General features: G+C 43.6%; 1 protein-coding gene across 1 annotated transcript in view; it reads left to right on the top strand.

The window, feature by feature from the left end:
* Window positions 1–8,632: 8,632 nt before the first annotated feature.
* LOC126267994 (uncharacterized) overlaps window positions 8,633–21,951 on the top strand; it is a 51,146-nt gene continuing 37,827 nt past the window's right edge. The window contains exons 1-2 of the mRNA XM_049973357.1: window positions 8,633–8,776; window positions 19,976–20,088. Coding sequence (XP_049829314.1) covers window positions 8,636–8,776; window positions 19,976–20,088 — 254 coding nt within the window. The 5' untranslated portion in view covers window positions 8,633–8,635. The remainder of the gene's footprint in view (window positions 8,777–19,975; window positions 20,089–21,951) is intronic.

The following is a 21,951-nucleotide window of genomic DNA, read 5'->3' as shown; positions in this document are numbered from 1 at the left end:
ATTGCACAAGGAAGAAAAACTAAAAACATCACTTCAATCAATCACATAGAAACATCTTTATCATTATTTTTACCAACATATTATTCTAAATGCATTTATCACAAATGTAAACTAATCAATTGTTTCTCTTCACCGTGCTCTCTACTCCTCACTGTCCTTTCTACTCAATGTATGGTTTTACGTTTCACAGATGGTGTAGCCCTTTTGATTTCTTCGATCGAAGAGTTTCAACTTCTATGGCGTTTTCATGGGGAATCTTCCTTATCCGATACGGGCCGTTAAAGAGATAAAAAAAATTCTTGCAGACACCTGACCGTTTGTTAGACAGCTTGTGTGATCTGATAAGAACTTTTTATCCTACATGAAACACTGTTTTTCTCACGTTTTTCTTATACGCCTTGACTCTGGCTTCTGCTGCACGCTTGATGTTGCGTAAAGCTAAGTCAACAATTGCGTTCCGGCGTAGTCTCGGCTCTAGTGGCCAAGGCACCACCTACTTGATTTTGCTCGGGGCTCCTTGTTTTTTAGCACAGTGATTGGCGGAAGCTTTGTTGACGTATTACGCAACTCATTAATTATGTTCTGAAATCCTTTTAGGTGTATGTCCCACGATCGGTGATCACGACTGTAGTATAACCTACATAGTTTTCCTAATTCACGCATAATACGCTCACTGGGGTTCGAGCTGGGGTGAAATATATATATATATAGGTTTAATTCTTCTCCTTCGAAGCATCCGCTGCCAGCATTGCGATCTAAATTGTGGTCCATTATCCGAGATAACTCTTTTCACATGCCCAACTTCATGCAGAAACTGCTTTGCAAATGCAGCTGCCACTGCCCTTCCTGTGGCCCGCCTCAATGGAGTCAGACACACAAACTTGGAGGTTAGCTCCACCGCTACTTCTTTTTTTATATCTTTCAATACTGCGTCCTTATCCTGTTCGTCCGCTATACTCCCTAAAGAGGTGGTAACAAAGTTCTCAAACGCTACATTCTGTAAGTATAGGATACTAAAATTGTTTTCACCGAGTTCCCCTTCTTCTGTGTGAACCAAACCTATAGGAATGCGCGATAAAGCGTCGGTAATTACATTTTTCTGTCCCGGAATGTATTCTACAGTGAAATTATATTCCTGTAGGTATAGTGCCCAGCGTCCTAGTCTCCCATGCGTGATTTTTGTGCTCATAAGAAACTGGAGTGCACGATGGTCAGTGTATACCCTGGTGGTCCTCCCAAATAAGAAATACCTAAATTTTGAGAATGCCCAAACTATCGCGAGTGCTTCGAGTTCTGTCACTGAATAATTTTTTTCACATCGAGAGAGCACCCTGCTCCCAAACGAGATTGTTTTCCAAGTTGTAATATCATCATTTCCTTCCGTTTGAAACAGTGCCGCACCTAATCCTGACAAGGAACTGTCCGTCATTAAACAGAATTCTTGTGTCAGGTCGGGATGCACGAGGATGGGAGCCTCTACCAAAGCCTTTTTCAGTTTATAAAATTCATCCTGTGCCTCTTGATCCCACACCCACAAAGCGTTCTTCCCTGTTAGTCCACATAGATGGGGTGTACCAAGTACACTAAAATTTATAAAACGCTTATAAAAATTGCACAGGCGTAAGAATGCTTGCAACTGTTTTTTATTTGTCGGCATTGCACACTCCGCTATCGCCGCAATTTTCTCCGGGTCAGGTTGTATTCCATTTGCTGAGACAATATGGCCTAAGAATTTTATGTTCTCTCGTCCGAACTGTGACTTATCTAAGTTGACTGTTACACCTGCCTTCTCAAAAACATCCAGTAGTCTGTTCAGAACGTCATTATGATCCTCCCACGACTTTTCCGCAATTAATATGTCATCCACGTAAATTGTCACTCGCTGTTTCAAATCATCAGGTAAAATGCTATTTAATCCCCTTATAAAAGCAGCTGATGAGACGTTTAGTCTGAACGGGAGACGCCGGAATTGGAAACAATTTCCATAACACAGGAACGCTGTATATAATCTGCAAGATGGGTGTAGCACGATTTGCCAAAAACTCGAACGGAGGTCGACAGATGATAGTACCTTTACACCGTGGAAACGTTGTAAGCGTTCCTCAAGGCTCTCAGGCCTGTCCGTTTCCGACATAATAATTGTGTTTATCTGTCTCGAGTCTAGTACCAAACGAACCGAGTTGTCGCGTTTTGGTACGACAAGCAAGGGTGAGTTGTACGAGCTTATTGCCCTCTCAATTATTCCTTGTTCTAACATCTTGTTTATTTCCTTCTCCACCTGGGCTTTATACGCCACGGGAATAGGGTATGGTCTAAAAGAAAACTTCTGATGGTCACGTACTCTGAATTGGTAAGTAAAACCCTTAATCGCCCCCGGAGTCTCAGAAAATACTCGTTCATGATTCCTAAGTAGGCAATACAATTTCTCCTTTTCCCTGTCCGTGGTTCTGACACCCGCGATGCTCTTTCTCAGTGCATCAGCAAAAACAACATCTTTCCCCTGCTCACCAGATGTAGAGCACGACTCACTTACATAGTTCACGAGTAGCTCCAGTCTCGGTTGCGATTTGGTTTGAGCTTCTAATTTTAGGCAACTAATTTCTGACTCGGCACGTAATATGCATTCATCAAATACTAAATTAATTGGCTGATCCCCAACTTGAACTGTCATTACTCCTCCACCCATGTCAATTACTGCATGGTGGGCATTCATGAAGTCATTTCCTAAAATCATTGCCACATTCAGCATTGGGAGCACAAAGAAGTTGTACTCAAACTCTCTACCCTGGCAGGTAAAATTAAGCCGAGTCTGCCTTCGGATTTCTACGCTCTTACCGTAGATTGCACCCTTCACCTTCATCCCTCGGACTCGAAAAACGGGCCAAGTCCCAGTCCCTTCGCATTTTTGAAATGCTGCCTCGCTCACTATGGAGAAAGGGCTTCCAGTGTCAATGACACACTTAAAACATATTTTGTTTACTGAAACTGTCACGACTGGATCTATTCCCGAAATTTTAGCACTCGTAGTTTCTTGCAACAAATCCTCTCTAATATCTTCCCTCTCTATATACCGTATGCAGTCATTCGCCATGTCGCTAATTTGTTCCGATTGGGCGCCTTCTGCGCTGATCGTTTGTCATTGCCGGTTTTGTTCATTACCATATCCTGGATTATGTCTAGGGTTAGCCGGCCGAATTTCAACATCATGAGGTGCTCCGCCTACAGTCCTATTCCCACCGTGTTCACCGTAGTATCTATTCTGGTTGCCGTAACTGTTGCGTTCACGATCCTGTCCACGTCTTCGATCATTTCCGTTGTTCCGCCTGTGTTCGCGACTGTTACCCCAGTTTCTATACGGCCGGTACCGATTATTGTTCCGTTCGCGTTGCGACGACCAGTCACGCCGTTGATTATTACTACGGCCAAGACTGCGGTCGCGCTGCTGTGCCCGGTAATAACTTTGTGTCTGATTAGGCGGGAATTCTCCTGTATTATATTCCAACTCTTGGAGAAGGGTCTTAAACGTTTCCACGTCCTCTTTGCATCGTCCCGCAAGAATGACGTGGCGCAAGTGCATCGGCAATTTGGTGATGCATATCCTAATTAGTTCCGCAGGCCCGTATGGGTCGTATAGAAATTGATTTGCCTGCAGCATGTGGTCGAATAGGCGTGCTGGGCTGCCGAAACCAGACTGTTTCAAATTTGGCAGCATAATTATGCCATGCTTGACCCTATCTTGTGCCGCTTCCGACCAATAGACGGACAGAAAGGCTTGTCGAAACTCCCGAGTGGAGTTGCAGTGACGCGCTGCCGACCTCATGCGAATCGCCGGTTCGCCTTCTAAATAGCCACACATATATTCTATCTTACGTGAACTTGCCCAGTCAGGGGGAAGACAGAATTCAAATTGCTCGAGCCATGCTCGTCGATGTATTCCTTTTTGAGTATTTCGAAATATCTCAAACTTTCTCACCGTAAGGAAATGTTTGAAATCAAATCCCCGCATTTCCTCCCGGCGAGACCCTTGAATGTTTCTATTTTTCTCATTTCTGTCCCTCAACATACATTCTTCCCTGTCGTCAAAATCTCCCTCGTGGCCGGAGTCCCTCTCTGCACTGTTCGTACGGCTATTTTTGATACTATTGTCGAGTTCGGAATCACACCCAATGCGGCTTTCCAGATGCGCCACGCGTTCTTGTAATTCACCTGTTACAACTTTGTGCCGCCTGTTCACTTCGAACTGTCCCTTCTGAAATCTAAGAAGCGAACGCACTTCTTCAGTCTCTGCGACCGCTACCGTTGTAGTATTGTTATTGCTCTCCGTCACCTTCATCATGCCTACGATGTCCGCTAATGCCGCAATCTTATCATGTATTTGTCTGTTGTCCTCCGCCCCTGTCTGCTTCAATTGTTGTACTTGCTGTTCGAGTGCGTGAATCGATTGACTGTTGTCCGCTACTGTGTTGCTAATCGACGCGGGACAATGCGTTTCCGCCTCCTGGACCCTCGAGAGTACCTGCTGGTGTTCTCTTTGGCATTGTTCTCTCAGCGCTTGGAAATTCCTAAGTAGCTGTTCTTCGCTCTCTTTCGATTCCGCATCGCGACTCCGCTTGCCCTGTTCTAAGGCTTGCAGACGGTCATCGATTTGTTCAAATGTACGGCTTAATTCTTTCATGATATCACTTTTTATTTCACTTGCCAGATTATTTATTCTTTGTGAGATATCCTCGGACACTCTCTGCATCGACTTGTCAACTTTATTTGTCTGCTGGATTAGTTTTTCGTCTATTTGCTCGCCTAGCTCCCGGATCGATTTTTCAGATTTCTCTTTCATTTGTTCGCCTAGCTCACGGATCGATTTTTCAGATTTCTCTGTCATTTGTTCGCCTAGCTCACGGATCGATTTTTCTGATTTTTGAGTCATTTGTTCGCCTAGCTCACGGATCGATTTTTCTGATTTTTGAGTCATTTGTTCGCCTAGCTCACGGATCGATTTTTCAGATTTCTCTGCGTTTTCTTTATTTTGTTGCAGTAAGGCTTTCATGAGTTCTGCCAGGTCTATTTGGTTAGTTGGAGGCAAATTAATTTCTGGCTCTGGTGTGAGCCCATTCGTCCTGTTTTGCATTTCCTCTGAAGTATTTCCCATTGCATTTTCGGAACCGTCCGATGCGTTAATATTCGAAATCAGATTATCCCTTTGGTCCATGTTGATTAAGTTGTTGGACTGCCTACTTTTAGCTTGGCTACGTCTCAGCATTAGTTCAATTTATTATACCCGGTACGCAACACACTAATCAGAATAAATGTATCCCCCAAAAATCACGACAGTCACACTAAAGATACCCAACCTAGTACGCACTTTTTCACACTCAAAACAAATTTATATCTTTGATCGAAACAGAACAATTTACAAGACAGAAAAAAACACATACACATATAAAACACACAAATATAGAAAACAAAACAAGACAAACAACACAACGCCGCTCAACAACGCCGTGAATGTATTGAAAGTATGCTCCAAAACAACTAAGAAGTTGTTTGAGAGCTATAGGGGAAAAAAAAATTAAGATTATACAACGCTCGCAATCTAACGTTTCAGAGATATCAGAGTCTAGCAGAATCACAGAACAGGGTCGCCATGTGTAATGTTGTCGCTTTAATTTGTTATGTGAAAGCGGTGCTGATAGACAATAAAAGAGGGTTAAAAGCTGTGAGCTATCTGAGGAAGTTAACGTTGCATTACTGAGCAACTGTTTCACCAGGTATAATGTCTAGCTTACCAAATTTCCAACCAGACTAACATTAAATATAATCATAAACCGGTGATACATATATAAAAAAGGGAATTTAAATAAAAATAAATAAATCAGTTTATATTTGGAAATTTATTTTAACATTGATCATTGAAATTTCAGCATATTAAACTTGAGTCATAACTAAGCTGGTGCCTTATTTAGAATTGTGAAAATGTGAGTTTGTAATCTTACGGAACACATCAAATAGGGAGCCAAGATTGGGAGACTGCATACATCACTACATTCATAAAATAACACACGAAGAACATTGAAACATATGTAAGAGGAAATTAACCACAACCAACCGATTCAATTTTCACCCAAAGAAGTAACGTTCGTAACACAATCCTGTCTGTCATGTAATTACCACACCCTGGTATACTAAATTCATACTAACTCTCTGTGAAATCTTCCCGAAAAGAATAGCTGAGAGCTACTTTGATGATTACACCACATGCTTCACGTGGTTAACTTGCTTTACACAAAAAGTGTAATGACACAATAATTTTGATAATTAAAATAAATTTGATCGAAAAGCAATTTACAAAAGAAAAACCTCGAACTGGTTACTATCGTCTTACTATTAACCTGATGGGTCAAACAATTGTATAAGCACGTGGTACTGGTCTCACGAAGTACACCCCACGTGGATTGAACATAAAGAAAAGTTGCTATATTGAAAAATATTGTTAAGGCGAGACGTTATAATCTCACGCACATTCGCATTTAAGATTGATTATCTTAGTTAGAGTTACTAATCAACACGTGGTTCCACTTTACTCAGAAACTAGTGACAAAGCAACTACTGTAAAATAATCTGAAGTTCGCACTCGAAATACACTGCGTTGCAACTTAAGATAACATTAGATATTTTAGAGCTAAACCTGAAATAAAGTTGATTAAATTTTCAGTTAGGCTGAACTTAGGAAATCCATTGTCCTGCGGACTTAGCAGACACGCGCATAGCCGGAGATCTTACCACTTCAGACGCTCGCCGCGGACCGACTGACCAGCGCTCCTACCGAGCGTGCTTCCCGATACAAAACGGAAGTGACCAGAGGGGCAGCTTCCTGTACCAACATGACAAGGGACGGACATAACCATACTAAGGATAGAAACCTCTTTGCTTTTAGAAAGCATAGCTACCTGTTCCGACGTTGGTCCTACTGTTCTCTAGCAGACAGGCTTGTCTGCTACCCTCAAGCATGCAACTAGAAATACATTTGCTCATTCATCCTCTCACACAGAAGAGAAGGGGGATGACAATATCTTATCGTATAAAGTACATAAAAGAAAGCGGATGTAGGTTCCGTATGAGACTGTGTGACATGAATTGCATATAAACTGTGTTTTAAAATGTAGTAGTGTGACAGATCGTTCGTGTTTATGTGTAAAAGTAACACGTTCCACTACTCAGTCTCCTCGCAGATAGTCAGAACCGCCACAGTAAATTTAGAAGAGGAATTTATGCTGTAAATGACAACAGATTTAAGAAATTAAGATGAAAGGAATCCTACAGAGAGCTTTCACACCTTGTTGCTACTTAGCACTCAGTTCCAATTATTTTTATGTATCTCACTGTGTTTTTTTTGTTATTTTAAGACGGTAACTGCTCCGTTTTCTTTATATCGAACTTGAAACAAAATTGTTACGTATATTTATTGATGGTACCATGGAGTACTAGCCCTGACGTGATATCTACCAGTTATCTACCAACTATTTTTGTTTGTGGTGTATATAAATTTTCGTATATGTACTCATTACACTGAGATTTTGTCATAGACTGTTACCACGGCATTAAATGAAATACAGTAACAATATAACGTAATTAGGCGGACCACTAGTCAGACGGAACATATGCTGCAAGTACCACAATGGACGCTTTACCATAAAGGAAGTGTCTGTCTTGGATTTTGAACGGTTTACTGATCGGAAAACTATGCTAGTATATTGCGTATGCCAGTACAGCCTTTGAAACTTCCTGGCAGATTAAAACTGTGTACCCGACCGAGACTCGAACTCGGGACCTTTGCCTTTCGCGGACAAGTGCTCTTACCATCTGAGCCACCGAAGCGCGACGCATGCCCGGTACTCACAGCTTTACTTCTGCCAGTATCTCGTCTCCTACCTTCCAAACTCAGTACTGGGCGTGAGTCGTGCTTCAGTAGCTCAGATGGTAGAGCACTTGCCCGCGAAAGGCAAAAGTCCCGAGTTCGAGTCTCGGTCGGGCACACAGTTTTAATCTGCCAGGAAGTTTCATATCAGCGCACACTCCGCTGCAGACTGAAAATCTCATTCTGGAGTATAGTCTTTGTCGTACGGTCAGTTCTGGGCAAGACAAGATTGTACCACGCTCGCGCCACATGAAGTACAAAGGGGTGAGGAGCACTCTAAAAGGGAACCGCCCTGCGCGTGTGCGAAATGCGATTAGCCAAGTCTTAGTGGCAAACATAAAAAATCAGCCCACTCGTTATTCTTCTGGTAACTTAGTAATTTTTGTGCTTCAGCCTACGACGTCGGCGGCGCCAGATTAAGTCTCTAACAAGAAGGGTGATCAACTTAGCTGACGTGGGCACATGCGAAGAAAACGAGTAATTTAGGAGCACGTAATATACTTAACACTACTAACAATAACTGCAAAGAGGTACAGAACAACTCTTTCTTTTTTTCCCACTGGTCTTGTGATAAATGCCCACTTCTTGCGTTGCCCTAATATTTCCGTGGGGTCGCATACAAACACTGCGACTTCTCCTGATGCGCTTGCAAATGTCAGTCGCGTATTTCAGCAAGTAAGTGCCATTCCTGAAGATGAATCCTCCGTGTTGCAGGAGCGGGCCATGGCGGACGCTGAGGACGTGTACGAGTGCTCGTGCCCTGGTCCGCCGCCGCCACTGTTCGACCTGCCTCCTCCACCGCCCCCGCCTGCCTTGCGCGACGCTGCTTTCTGCTCGGAGATGCACACCTGCGATCTTTTGCCGGTACGTAGGTGTGCCTCTGTAACTTTATGGCCTTATTCTTCCTCCACATTTGTCGCGTTTAGTAAAGCAATACGGAGGTACACGAGTGCAATCAAGACAAATACGTATCGTTTCTCGTAATGTCATTAACTTTGCGTCGTCTGAGCCTGCCTGTGTTCTGAGGCCTTTTTGGTTGTATAAACTTGAGATGACTGTTGGAAGTTTCATCGATAAAATAGAGGAATATAATGAAAATGGTAGCCTTTCGTTGACAAAGAGCGCTTACATAATTACAACGACATATAGCAGCAAGTTATTATACTGGCATCATTTTAAATAAAGATATATTGGAAGGCAGCTCTATCCATTACATGCATAACTGAGATGTCAAACGGTGACCGAATTGTTGTTGTACTTAACGCATTTCTCCCGTAAAGGTAAGAAGATAAAATAAAACCAACTTCTCTTGTTTCGTTCTTGTTTGAATAGCTGACTCTTTCCTCTACGTAGGCAAGTTATACGAAACTGCAACCAGTCCCTGTTTTTAATAATCATACTTTATACCATGAACCGGTTTTCTAACCTTTTGAGGTTCATCTTCAGATGGTTTTTGGAGGTTACATCATTATTTCTAGCATAATGGTGGTGCTGGATTGCGACAGTACGGGCGGCACCCAGCATTATGCTAGAAATTACGATGTAACCTCCAGAAACCATCTGAAGATGAACCTCAAGAGCTTTGAAAATCGGTTAAAAAATATAATTTTTTAAAAATGTGACTGGTTGCAATTTCGTATAACTTATTTGCATTTAATTAACAGTCACGGGTTCCAAAATATCCGTGAAGGAAAAGTTTAATCTTTCGTTTATATTTTAATTTTTGTTGAATTCCGAAACCTATGATAGTTATTAAACATAGTGGTCTGAAAGGGCAAGGTAGATCTAATTAAGATACTCACATCGTGTCTGACATCTGTCTCACAAATTTTTTACGCCATTTGCTCTATTTTGCCATCTCCGCCTTTCTTGGCACTCACAACGTTCAGTTTATACAAGCTCTATACACAGTCGACGCCACATACCTTCATCAGCGATAGAGATGGGAGCAACGAATCGCTTGTTTCAATTATTGGTGTGATTCATGGTCGTTTGGTTGACTCTGTTCTCTAGACACCCACATAGAAAGAAGTACATCAGTGCAATGTCTGGCTACCTCGGTGAGCAGGGAACTGGATCAATCGTACCAATACAGCTATCTGAAAACAACTGTTCTAGGACGTCTCGCACAGTGTCAGCCCAAAGTGGCGGTGCACCAACTTGTTCCACTACTACTATCTTGGTGGTCAGCCAGTTGTAACGGAAACAGCTCCAGCATATCAACTGTTATAATAATTTTTTTCTGAGAAATCAATGGTCCCACAGTGCGATCAACCATCTACCAAACAAATCTCCTTCAGTATGTCAAGTGAGAAGTAGTGCTCTCGTCAGAAAATGCTAGGCTGTTTAGAAATGTAAATACTGCTCCAAACGGAGAAGGACGTCCACAGCGAACTGCACACGTTGTTGCTAGTCGTCTGGTCTCAAAGCGCACGACAGTTTGAGTGGATATGGAAACACTGTACACTTTCCAAAAGGACCAGGTGTACGGTCATCCTCGGAACCTGCAGCTCCTGCGACACCCTCCTAACTGACTGCTGCGGTGAATGGCTCTAAGCACTATGGGACTTAACATCAGAGGTCATGTCCCCGAGACATAGAATTACTTTAACCGAACCAACCTAAGGAACCACACACATCCATGCCAGAGGCAGGATTCGAACCTGCGACCGTAGCAGCAGTGCGGTTTCGGACTGAAGCGCCTAGAACCGCTTGGCCACAGCGGCCGGCGAACGTTGAACAGCCAATAGTATTTGTTCTGCGTCGGCTTCATTTATTCCAGGTCGTCCAGTGTGATGCTCCACATCAACGCTTTCTATCTGCATAAAATTCTAGTCCCACTGGCATATAAACGTGAACGCTACTTACTATACTTGGTTTGGAACTTCTTTTGAAACTGTTTGTCCGATTTGGTCTGATAAACCTTTCCACACACTGAGCACTTCCTTGAACCGTTGTCATTTTGCCTCCCTCACAGAAACTTGGCACACACACGGAGAAATTTTGTGAGTTTGCCTGTCACTGAAGTTAAACATGGTGAGAATATCTTAATTAGTTAGGGTCTTATAACACATTGGAGTTGTCCATTTTGAGACTGTTAGTACGTGTACTATGCATCATTTTTATGTGCTTTTTTTTGGCGCTCATTACCATTTACAGGTTCTTTGTTACCTCCGAAAGACCATTGTTCTCAAATTTGGTTCAACTCAGCAATAAGTGAGTAACATGTATCAAAATTGGTAAAAAAATTTTCATTAAAGAATTCGAGTAGAGGAAACAAACTTCTTTTAGTTGAAGTTAGGAAATTTGCAGATCTCAGCTATTGCCACCTGCTGCTTGTTTTTCGGATTTTAGAAAATAATGGAATTGAGATTAAGAGCTCGTATTTCTCAGACGTATGTCAGTAGCTCCTAGTGTTAATTTTAAATTATTTACTGGGCGTAACTCCATTGCAAAAACCGCGAATATTTGCCATATCACGGTAATAAAAGACTTCTCAGAAGCATTAAAAATGTTCCACAGATATACATACAACGCCAACGTTAATTACCGGGCTGATACCTTTCATTTTCGTGTCTGTGGACATTTACCGGTTAGCGAAGGACCAAAAATTTCTTTGATGTAGTAAAACAATGCGAACTATTTGCATTGTCGCGTAAACAATATTGTTTGACGTTTGACATGGGGAAAATGTCAGCAAAGGGTACTGTAAGAACTATAAGGGAAGAAAAACGACAGCAACTCTTGTTAACGATCACGATAAAATACCCTGTATAGCAGTACACCTTAAATTAGTGCTTGTGTGACATAGCAACACGATATCATCCGCTGCTACAACGTTATGCCAGCTATCATTGGAACGTAATTTAATTTGACAGATAAACTTTTCTCGCTACCAAACAACGCAAATGCACCGGATTTTTCTGTAAGACGTATTGGATAACGTTCCTGAGGAATTTTGACCTAAACACGAAGAAGCAGGAGTACATTTTACCCTTTTTTTCCGGGATCGTCTGAACATGACATTAAGAGAAATGTGGACAAGTTGAAGCAGGCCAAATGCTTTGCTGCGAAAGTCAGTGGCCCTGATATATTGACACAACCTTGTAGAAGTGCGTCTTGATATATGAACAGCCAGAACAGCTATTAAATAATCCTTTACTGAATCGACCGGCTTCGCAGCTAATAGCTACCGCCTCAGATATACACCTGAGTAGAAAACTGGAAATAAATATCGTTAAAAGGTTGCCTGCTCCACAAGTTAAAAAGGATGTAGTAAATAACAGACACGAGTACTGAGTGATGTTAACATAAAGTCATACTGTGGTTGAACGGACGACCCAGCATTATCTTTCAAATCAAAATAAAACTTCAGTCGAAGGGACGGTAGTCAGGCGGTGAAATTGGCAGAATGATGAGCCGATCACCGCAGGTAGCAAGGGACTCTATAATGTATAAAATTCAAGAGGACTGATTTGATCTACAATTTCAAATTTGAAAATGCAGTATTAAAATATAGAGCAATATAATTCGATAAACTCACTATTGAGAGAGCAACATAATGGCAGACTCGTGTCACAGTAGAGTAAGCTGGTGTGCAGGCAGAAAGAGAGATCATACAGAAACCACGGAAAAAAGGAAACCTAAATAAAAACAGAGAATGAATAGCCAATAACAACATATGGAGTGGGAGGGAAGGAAATACATAGAGAGAAACAGACTGGACGGATGAATCTAAAACATGGAATAAGGGCCGTATTAAGGAACTTAGCAGTCTCGTATGCAGACAAACCACAGGTGAGAGTCGTTGGTACGCAGCAGGCGGGGGCAAGGAACCGACCGGAGAGACATGTGCACACAGACCAGGTTATGGGTAAGACCGTCCAAGCCTGACAGAAGCAATAAATTCTACGATTCAACCGGACATAGAAAGTTGGATTACGTAGCTGATGGCAAAATATAATACTGCCTGGAATATGAAACAACCTTATTAGAAGATAAAATGCTTTAAATACAGGCAATAATCATCTGCTTAATATAATGGTGAAAACTTTTAGTTAAAGAAGCTGAGAGATGTAAAGCGGATCTAAAGGAGAGAGGGGGAAGGAGATAAGTAAGAAGATGAATGGATAATAGGGAAAGAAGAGTGAACCAGATACAATTGGAGTGAAAACATAAGGAAATAATAAACGGGGCAAATATGAAATATAAAAAATATGGTATTGTAATAGTAAAAATTGGAATAAAATTAAATAACCGCATTTAGAAAGTCGAAATTTGCAAAAATATTGCGATAACTCAGACTTGTTTGGCCATTTAATGTGTGTAGTGGGAGATGATTCTTACAACGCATTACTGCAATTTACATCAAAATATTTGAGGCATGTTCTTTATTTTCTCGGTGTAAAATTCTTAGATTATTGCACAAATTAGTGATGGAATTCCCTTGTTCACATAGGTGCGTACTCAGAACTGATTGTGAACTGGTTAAGTTCAGATGCCTTCCAAATCTGATTCGTAACTCCTTCCAGTATGGCCAATGTACGCCACGTGGCAGTTGTCATATCAGATGCAATAAACGCCAGTGGCACATTAGTTTTGGTTGCTGTTACATTTTTTGTCTCACTGTATCTGCTATCTATATTATTGGGTACGAAATAGTCGGCTTTATATTTTTAGCACGAAAGTTGGAGCCTATCATCACCGAGATTTTACTATTGTATGCAAACCTGTGTTGCAGAACTTCATCAACAATCTCATGATGCGCAGTCACCAGGGCTATATCATCTCCCATAGAGCCACGAAAGATGGGTGGCTTATTTCTTTTCATGCCTTTGTTAACAAAATTCACGATTAACTTTATAGCCGTGGCTGTACGCTGTTTATTGAATAAGTGCATACTCCCTTTCTAGGACTTCCTTAGACAAGGGTATATTCCACATCTATAAAGCAATGACCCGAATGCGGCCATTTTGTCTGTTGAGGGACGATTTGAGGTGGTTTTAATAATAAGGTCGGTAGTTGTTGCTTTCCTGCATTGACTAAAAATGATTTGTTTTTTGTTTTCGGTTCCCAATTTTTGTTGGTTTTTATCTCTTTTTTTCTGCATGCATGCTACCGTACGCTACTGATACAAGAGTCTATTCCTCTTTACGTTGCTCTCCCAAAGGTGAGACTATCTAATTATATTAAGTTTTTGACTATATTTTAAATCCACATTATGAAATCTGAATTTTAGACCGTATCACTTCCCTTGACTTTTTATTGTAGAATCCCTTGATGTCTGGCGTGGTGGACACCTTTGTTCTGGCTATTTTATTACCTGACTACTGTTCCTTCGATCGAATTTTTAGATTGACTGAGAATCCCGGAATGCATTTTATATCCATTGATTGTCAGTACTCATATCCCCTGTTTACTACATTCCATTTTAACTTGGGGTATAGACAGTTTTGTTTATTTTTTTCAGTTTTCTAGTCAGATGTACACCTTAGGACGCTGCTATTAGCTGTGAAACTGGTTCATTCAATATGAGACTTAACGTCTGAGGTCATCAGTCGCCTAGACTTAGAACTAATTAAACCTAAATAGCCTAAGGACATCACTTATATCCATGCCCGAGGAAGGATTCGAACCTGCGATCGTAGCGTTCGCCCGGCTCCTGACAGTAGCACCTAGAAACGCACGGCCACTCCGGCCGGCAATGGCAGCATAATCTGCAGACAATCTAAGACGGCTACTCAGATGGTCTCCCATGCCGTTAACATAGATCGGGAACAATAGAAGGCCTATTACACTTCTTTGGGAAACGCCGGATATTGCTTTTGTTTTACTCTATGACGTTCCGCCTGTTACAACGAACTGTGACCTTTCTGATAGGAAAAAAAGAATTTAGTCGCTCAACTGAGGCGATATTCCACAGGCATGGCTAGAAAACGCCTGTGAGGAACGCTGTCGAAAGAATTCAGGAAATATAGAAGTTTGACACCCCCTGTCGATAGCACTCATCACTTCATGACCATAAAAGCCAGTTGTGTTTCACAAGAACAATATTTTCTGAATTCGTGCTGACTATGTATCAATAAATCGTTTTCTTCGAAGAAATTCTTAATGTTCGAAGACAGTATATGTTCCAAAACCCTACTGGAAATCGACGTTTGTGATATGGGTTTATAATTCAGTGGATTATAACTGCCATCTGGTTTCTGCACAAATTGTAATTAGCCTTTCGCTCCCTGTATTTTACCCCTGCCACCTTCAGAATTTGAAAGATAATGTTCCAGACAACATTGTCGAAAGCTTTCTCTAAGTCTACAAATGCTAGAAACGTAGGTTTGCCTTTTCTCAATCTAGCTTCTAAGATAAGTCGTAGGGTCAATATTGCCTCACGTGTTCCAACACTTCTACGGAATCAAAATTGATCTTCCCCGAGGTCGAGTTATACTAGTTTTTCCATTCACCTGTAAAGAATTCGCGTTAGTATTTTGCAGCTGTGACTTATTAAACTGATAGTACGGTAATTTTCACGTCTGTCAACACCTGCTTTCTTTGGGATTGGAATTATTATATTCATCATCAAGTCTGAGGGTATTTGCCTGTCCTTGGGGATTTAGCGTTCTTTTAAATGTAGCATGCTTTTTTCGTTGCTTCTGCAACAGCGATCTGACCCGCTTTATGTACCATGGGGGATCAGTACTTTCACTTATTAATTTATGTGGCATATATCTCTCAACTGCCGTCGATACTGTGTCTTAGAAATCATTCCACATCTTTTCTACGCTTACATGAGCAGATCGGAAGATGAAGACTGTCTCTTAAAAAGACGTTCAGAGAATTTTTATCAGCTTTTTAAATAGATATACTTTGCGTTTCTTTTTTATGGTAGCGGGTGTTACGGTATTTAGGCTAGCAACAACTGCTTTGTATTCGCTAATCCCTGTGTTCGTTAAGACACTCCCTATTTGTCTAGGATTATTTGTTGCTGAGAGGTCGAGTACGCTTTCGCAACCATTTATCCTTCGAGTGGGCTTATGATCTAATTGTTCAATATAATTTTCTGAGAAAGCATTCAGTACGATTTCGGATGACGCTTTTTGCCTGCCGCCAGTTTTAAACGTATAATTTTTCCAGCATATCGAGAGTAGATGGACGTGACCACCGACAGTAATTGTAAGAGTTGGGTATCTATTTGAAATGAGAGTCTAGTTTTCTTTGAACTGTTCAGAAACTATATCTTGTGAGTCGGGGGATCGTTAAAACGATCCAATTAATAGTTTATTGCGATTATGAAGTGTAACCTCTACCCTTACTATTTCGCAGGAACTATTTACTTCAATTTCACTACAAGGCAAACTACTTCTGACAGCAATAAATACTCCACTACAAACTGCATTTAATCTAGCCTTTCTGAACTCTGTTAGGTCGTTTGAAAACATTTCGGCTGAACCTATTTCCGGCTTAAGCCAGCTATCCGTACCTTTAACTATTTGAGCCATGGTTTCTTCCCAATACAACTACGACAATTTACGACTAAAATACCTATAGTTACTAGAACTACCTTACAGTGTATTGCCTGCCCCTTTTAGACGCATGCCCTTTCTCTGGTTCCTGAGATTCTCTAACCTAAAACAACTCGTAGTCCCTTCCACATAGCCCCATATACTCCGCCTCCTGTGTGTACCGGACTCCTGACCTATTAAGCGGAACCGGAAACCCACCAGCCGATTGTACAAGTCAAGGAATCTGCAGCCTACACGGTCACAGAACCATCCGAGCCTCTGATGCGGACCCTCCAGTCGGCTCTGCACCAAAGGACATTAGTCGGTTCTATCGACGATGCTGCAGGTGTTAAGCCCCGTCTTAATCGCGCAAGCAAGACTTGCTGTCTTTACCATTTCCGCAAGCCACCAGAAACCAGAGAGAATCTCCTGCAATCCAAAGAGTCACTAGTAACGACATGAGCCACCACCTGCAGTTGGCGGCACCCTGTACCGTTCATGGTATCCGGAAGCACTCTTTCCACAGCCGGAATGACTCGCACCGTTATGTACACGGAGTGCACACTGGCTGCCCTCCCATCATTCCAGCCATGTACCTAAGGTGCCCCACTACGCGCTTAAAGTTTGAGCTCCCAACTACCAGAAAACCTACCCTTTGTGAATACCCAGACCTTGCAGACCGAGAAGCTTCCTCTGCAACATGGTGGACGACTGTAGCCGGCTCAGAGACATCGTCAGCCACAGATAACGCCCGAAACCTGTTCATCAAACGAACCGGGCAGGCCCTACGATCGGCCCCTAGGAAAGTCTTCCGCTGCCTGCCAGACTTTGGAATGATCTTGCACTCGACTACGGGGGAGGGATCAACCTCAGTGCGGGCAGTACCTAGGGCGTCCACAGCAGTGGACCGATCGGAGGAGACGTCGGACGTGCTCGACGTCTCTCGCATCTCCGCGTCCGACTCCCCACAGTAATGCCCTTGGCAGCAGCCTCATGCTGTGTGACGGCATCCGGCACAGCTGCTGGTAAACGTTTCAGGATGTGAGGTCGTGGTGCAAGAAGCTCTTCTGTTCTGAATTCCTCGTCCAGAACTGCGCTGCACATTCTCAGAGACAAGTCTCAGTAAAGGAGAGCCTCTGAGGATGTCCAGCGCAGTCCTGGACGAAACGTAAGGATCAGAATAGTTTCTTGGAGCACGACCTCACACCCAGAAAGGTTCTCTAGCAGCTATGTCATCCATTCGTGAAAGCCTTCATTCTATGATTGGAAACTAACACAGGATGATGGTGTGAGCGGAGGGTCACCAACTTAGCTCGCATCTGTACCCAGCAATCACAGTTCCGATCCGTTACTGAAGTCACACCTGTTTGAAGCTCGTAAACATACACTCCTGGAAATGGAAAAAAGAACACATTGACACTGGTGTGTTAGACCCACCATACTTGCTCCGGACACTGCGAGAGGGCTGTACAAGCAATGATCACACGCACGGCACAGCGGACACACCAGGAACCGCGGTGTTGGCCGTCGAATGGCGCTAGCTGCGCAGCATTTGTGCACCGCCGCCGTCAGTGTCAGCCAGTTTGCCGTGGCATACGGAGCTCCATCGCAGTCTTTAACACTGGTAGCATGCCGCGACAGCGTGGACGTGAACCGTATGTGCAGTGGACGGATTTTGAGCGAGGGCGTATAGTGGGCATGCGGGAGGCCGGGTGGACGTACCGCCGAATTGCTCAACACGTGGGGCGTGAGGTCTCCACAGTACATGGATGTTGTCGCCAGTGGTCGGCGGAAGGTGCACATGCCCGTCGACGTGGGACCGGACCGCAGCGACGCACGGATGCACGCCAAGACCGTAGGATCCTACGCAGTGCGTTGGGGACCGCACCGCCACTTCCCGGCATATTAGGGACACTGTTGCTCCTGTGCTATCGGAGAGGACCATTCGCAACCGTCTCCATGAAGCTGGTCCCGCACACCGTTAGGCCGTCTTCCGCTCACGCCCCAAAATCGTGCTGCCCGCCTCCAGTGGTGTCGCGACAGGCGTGAATGGAGGGACGAATGGAGACGTGTCGTCTTCAGCGATGAGAGTCGCTTCTGCCTTGGTGCCAATGATGGTCGTATGTGTGTTTGGCGCCGTGCAGGTGAGCGCCACAATCAGGACTGCCTACGACCGAGGCACACAGGGCCAACACCCGGCATCATGGTGTGGGGAGCGATCCCCTACACTGGCCGTACACCTCTGGTGATCGTCGAGGGGACACTGAATAGTGCACGGTACATCCAAACCGTCATCGAACCCATCGTTCTACCATTCCTAGACCGGCAAGAGAACTTGCTGTTCCAACAGGCCAATGCACGTCCGCATGTATCCCGTGCCACCCAACGTGCTCTAGAAGGTGTAAGTCAACTACCCTGGCCAGCAAGATCTCCGGATCTGTCCCCCATTGAGCATGTTTGGGACTGGATGAAGCGTCGTCTCACGCGGTCTGCATGTCCAGCACGAACGCTGGTCCAACTGAGGCGCCAGGTGGAAATGGCATGGCAAGCCGTTCCACAGGACTACATCCAGCATCTCTACGATCGTCTCCATGGGAGAATAGCAGCCTGCATTGCTGCGAAAGGTGGATATACACTGTACTAATGCCGACATTGTGCATGCTCTGTTGCCTGTGTCTATATGCCTGTGGTTCTGTTAGTGTGATCATGTGATGTATCTGACCCCAGGAATGTGTCAATAAAGTTTCCCCTTCCTGGGACAATGAATTCACGGTGTTCTTATTTCAATTTCCAGGAGTGTATGTAACAAACGAACGGTGTAACCGGCTTATTAGCAGCAGGAGCTCGAAGTGCTCTCTCACTGACGGTCTAACCGACACTGAGCTATACCAACCAAAGCTAACAAAAGCTTGTACGATACAACGGTGAACAAAACGGCAATACTATCGCTACACTGTTATTAAACTAAAAGCATGTGCCTAGTAAGCACTCAAATACGCAAGAAATTACAAAAATAAACTAGTAACTACACAGATAATTAAAAATAGGTCACTCCTGTTTGAAGCTCGTAAATATATATGTATATATAACAAATGAACGATGTACTCTCCTTATTAGCAGGAGGAACTCGATATGCTCTCTGACTGACCGATTTCCTTGAAACTCTCTCATAAATACACGAAAAGTTATCCTCTGCTGAACCATGACTCTGTTACATGACTGGTATATATTCCCCAGTTATTGTTTTCTTCTGAATCTCCTTTAAGTATGATTTGCTTATTTTGCTGTTCCCAGCGTTCTGATAAATGAGCCGTAGTGCAACTACTTCCATAAACGTATACAGGCTTATCACGTTGTCTTGAAAGCGTAGTCTGTTACGTACAGCAGGCTGAACAGTTCCCGTCCCTATTTGCGGAGCCCCAATCTGGCCTGCTTCAACCACTGCGCTTCAGTACACACGTACTCTTGTGTCTCCGCTGTGGCAGGTTTAGCTGCTTTAATGGTTGCGGCGGAGGTAGGGGCAGGCAGGCTGCAAGTCGTATCTGTACGCCTGTGGTGTGGGCAGGTGGCGGACGCGGAGCTGCAGTGGGGCCGCGCCGTGCCGTCCGCCGCCTTCATCGCCGTGGGCTCCGCTCTCCTGGTCGCTGCCGCCGTCGTCGTCTCTGTGCTGCTCTGGAAGTGAGTACCTCTGTGTGTGTGTTCACCACTTTTTGCACTTTGCTGCTGAATTTAGTTATCCACCACCGTCTAGTCTCCTTCGGCGGAGCACACACCAATGAGTCAAAACATCTTGAACACCACGCAACGCGAGACTGGATACCACCTGGTGACGTTGATATCACGTGACGCTGTAAGGAAAACTTAGAAACGAGGCAGAAAAAAACGGGGAATTACTCTAACGAGGACGCGGAACCTAAATGGGGCAGTCCTCTGACATAAGGGACCTTACGCTTTTTTTTTTTTTTTTTTGCCTGTGTGGTGTCTGTTCTTCCGGCAATGTCAGAAAAAGTAGACACCACACTTGTAAATAAATGCGCCTCGACGGTAATTAATGATCTTTCAGAGCAGATGTGCTCTTCGCCTGACATCTTGCGGAAGACTACGAGCAGTGAGGGTAACGAACATGGGGCAGTACCTACATGTTTAGTGTGGGACGGATTCGGAATTTAGACTGTACAACAAAGAGTGCTCGGATAGCCGAAACGGTTATGACGACCGCTCGCGTAAAGCGGAAAATACGAGTTCGAGTCCCAGGCCATAAGATTTTTTCCTTGTAACCATTGATTTTATTTCAATGCCTGATTGCAGCTAAAATCCGACAACTTCGTCATAACCGGCTTTGACTAAGAACCATCGGGAAAGAGTACTTCGGAAACGAAACTGCTTTGCTTTTGGCATGTTGCGGTCGTGAGCGTGTATGGAATGTGGTTGAAGAAGATGAAACCATGAATACACCTCAAGTAGTGGGACACCCATGGCTTACTACGTAACGTGATCGTTGTAGTATTGTCCGCTCTGTTAAGCGGGACAGGATATCTGTGGGAGACATGACGAGAGAGTACTATGGTGGCTTTGGTAGAATTGTTTCAGAGCACATCTCTCTTCATATGTTGTTGAATATGAGGCTCCGTAGAAGAAAGCACATATATGTTGTCACACTGACACAGCGACGTCATTTAAGATTGCAGTGAACACGAGAACATTGAGAGTCGACCGCGGATCACTGGAAACGTGTCATCCCATTGGATGCACTGTTATGTAACAGTAGGTGGATGTTCATGCCCGTATAGGCCGATATTCAGGTGAACGGCCACTCGTAACGTGCATCGCGCCACGGACGCAAGCCGGTGAGATCAACGTGCTATTACGTATTGTTCCTTCGGTTAATCAGTGTATTATCTGACACTTGTATTAGTATCAATTTAACAACATATTGTTTGTTGGTAATCAATAATATAAACTGAAGCGCCAAATAAACTGGTACAGACATGCATATTAAAATACAGACACATGTAAATAGGCCGAAAACGGCCCCGTAACAAGTCTCTGCCACAGTTGTTAGATCGGTTACTGTCGTTACAATGGTAGGTTATCAAGATTTAAGTGAGTCTGAATGACGTGTTATAGCCTGCGCACGAGCGATTGGACGCAACATCTCCGAGGTAACTATGAACTGGGGATTTTCCCGTACCCGTACGACCATTTCACGCGTGTACCGTGAATATCAGGAATTCGGTAAAACATCAGATCCCTGGCTGGAAAACAATCCTGCAAGAACGGGACCGACTTCGACGGAAAATAATAGTTCAACGTAACTGAAGTGCAGCCCTTCCGTAAATTTCTGCAGATTTCAGTGCTGGGCCATTAACAAGTGTCAGCATGCGAACCATTCAACAAGACATTATCGATATGGACTTTCGGAGCCGAAGGCCCACTCTTGTACCATTTGTGACTGCACGACTCAAAGCTTAATTCCTCGGCTGGGCCCGTCATCACCGACATAGGGCTGTTGATGTCTTGAAACATGTTGCCTGGTCGGAT

This window comes from Schistocerca gregaria, chromosome 4 (genome assembly GCF_023897955.1).
Source record: "Schistocerca gregaria isolate iqSchGreg1 chromosome 4, iqSchGreg1.2, whole genome shotgun sequence".
In the NCBI taxonomy this organism is placed as follows: domain Eukaryota; kingdom Metazoa; phylum Arthropoda; class Insecta; order Orthoptera; family Acrididae; genus Schistocerca; species Schistocerca gregaria.
This window is presented reverse-complemented; position numbering and strand designations above follow the sequence as displayed.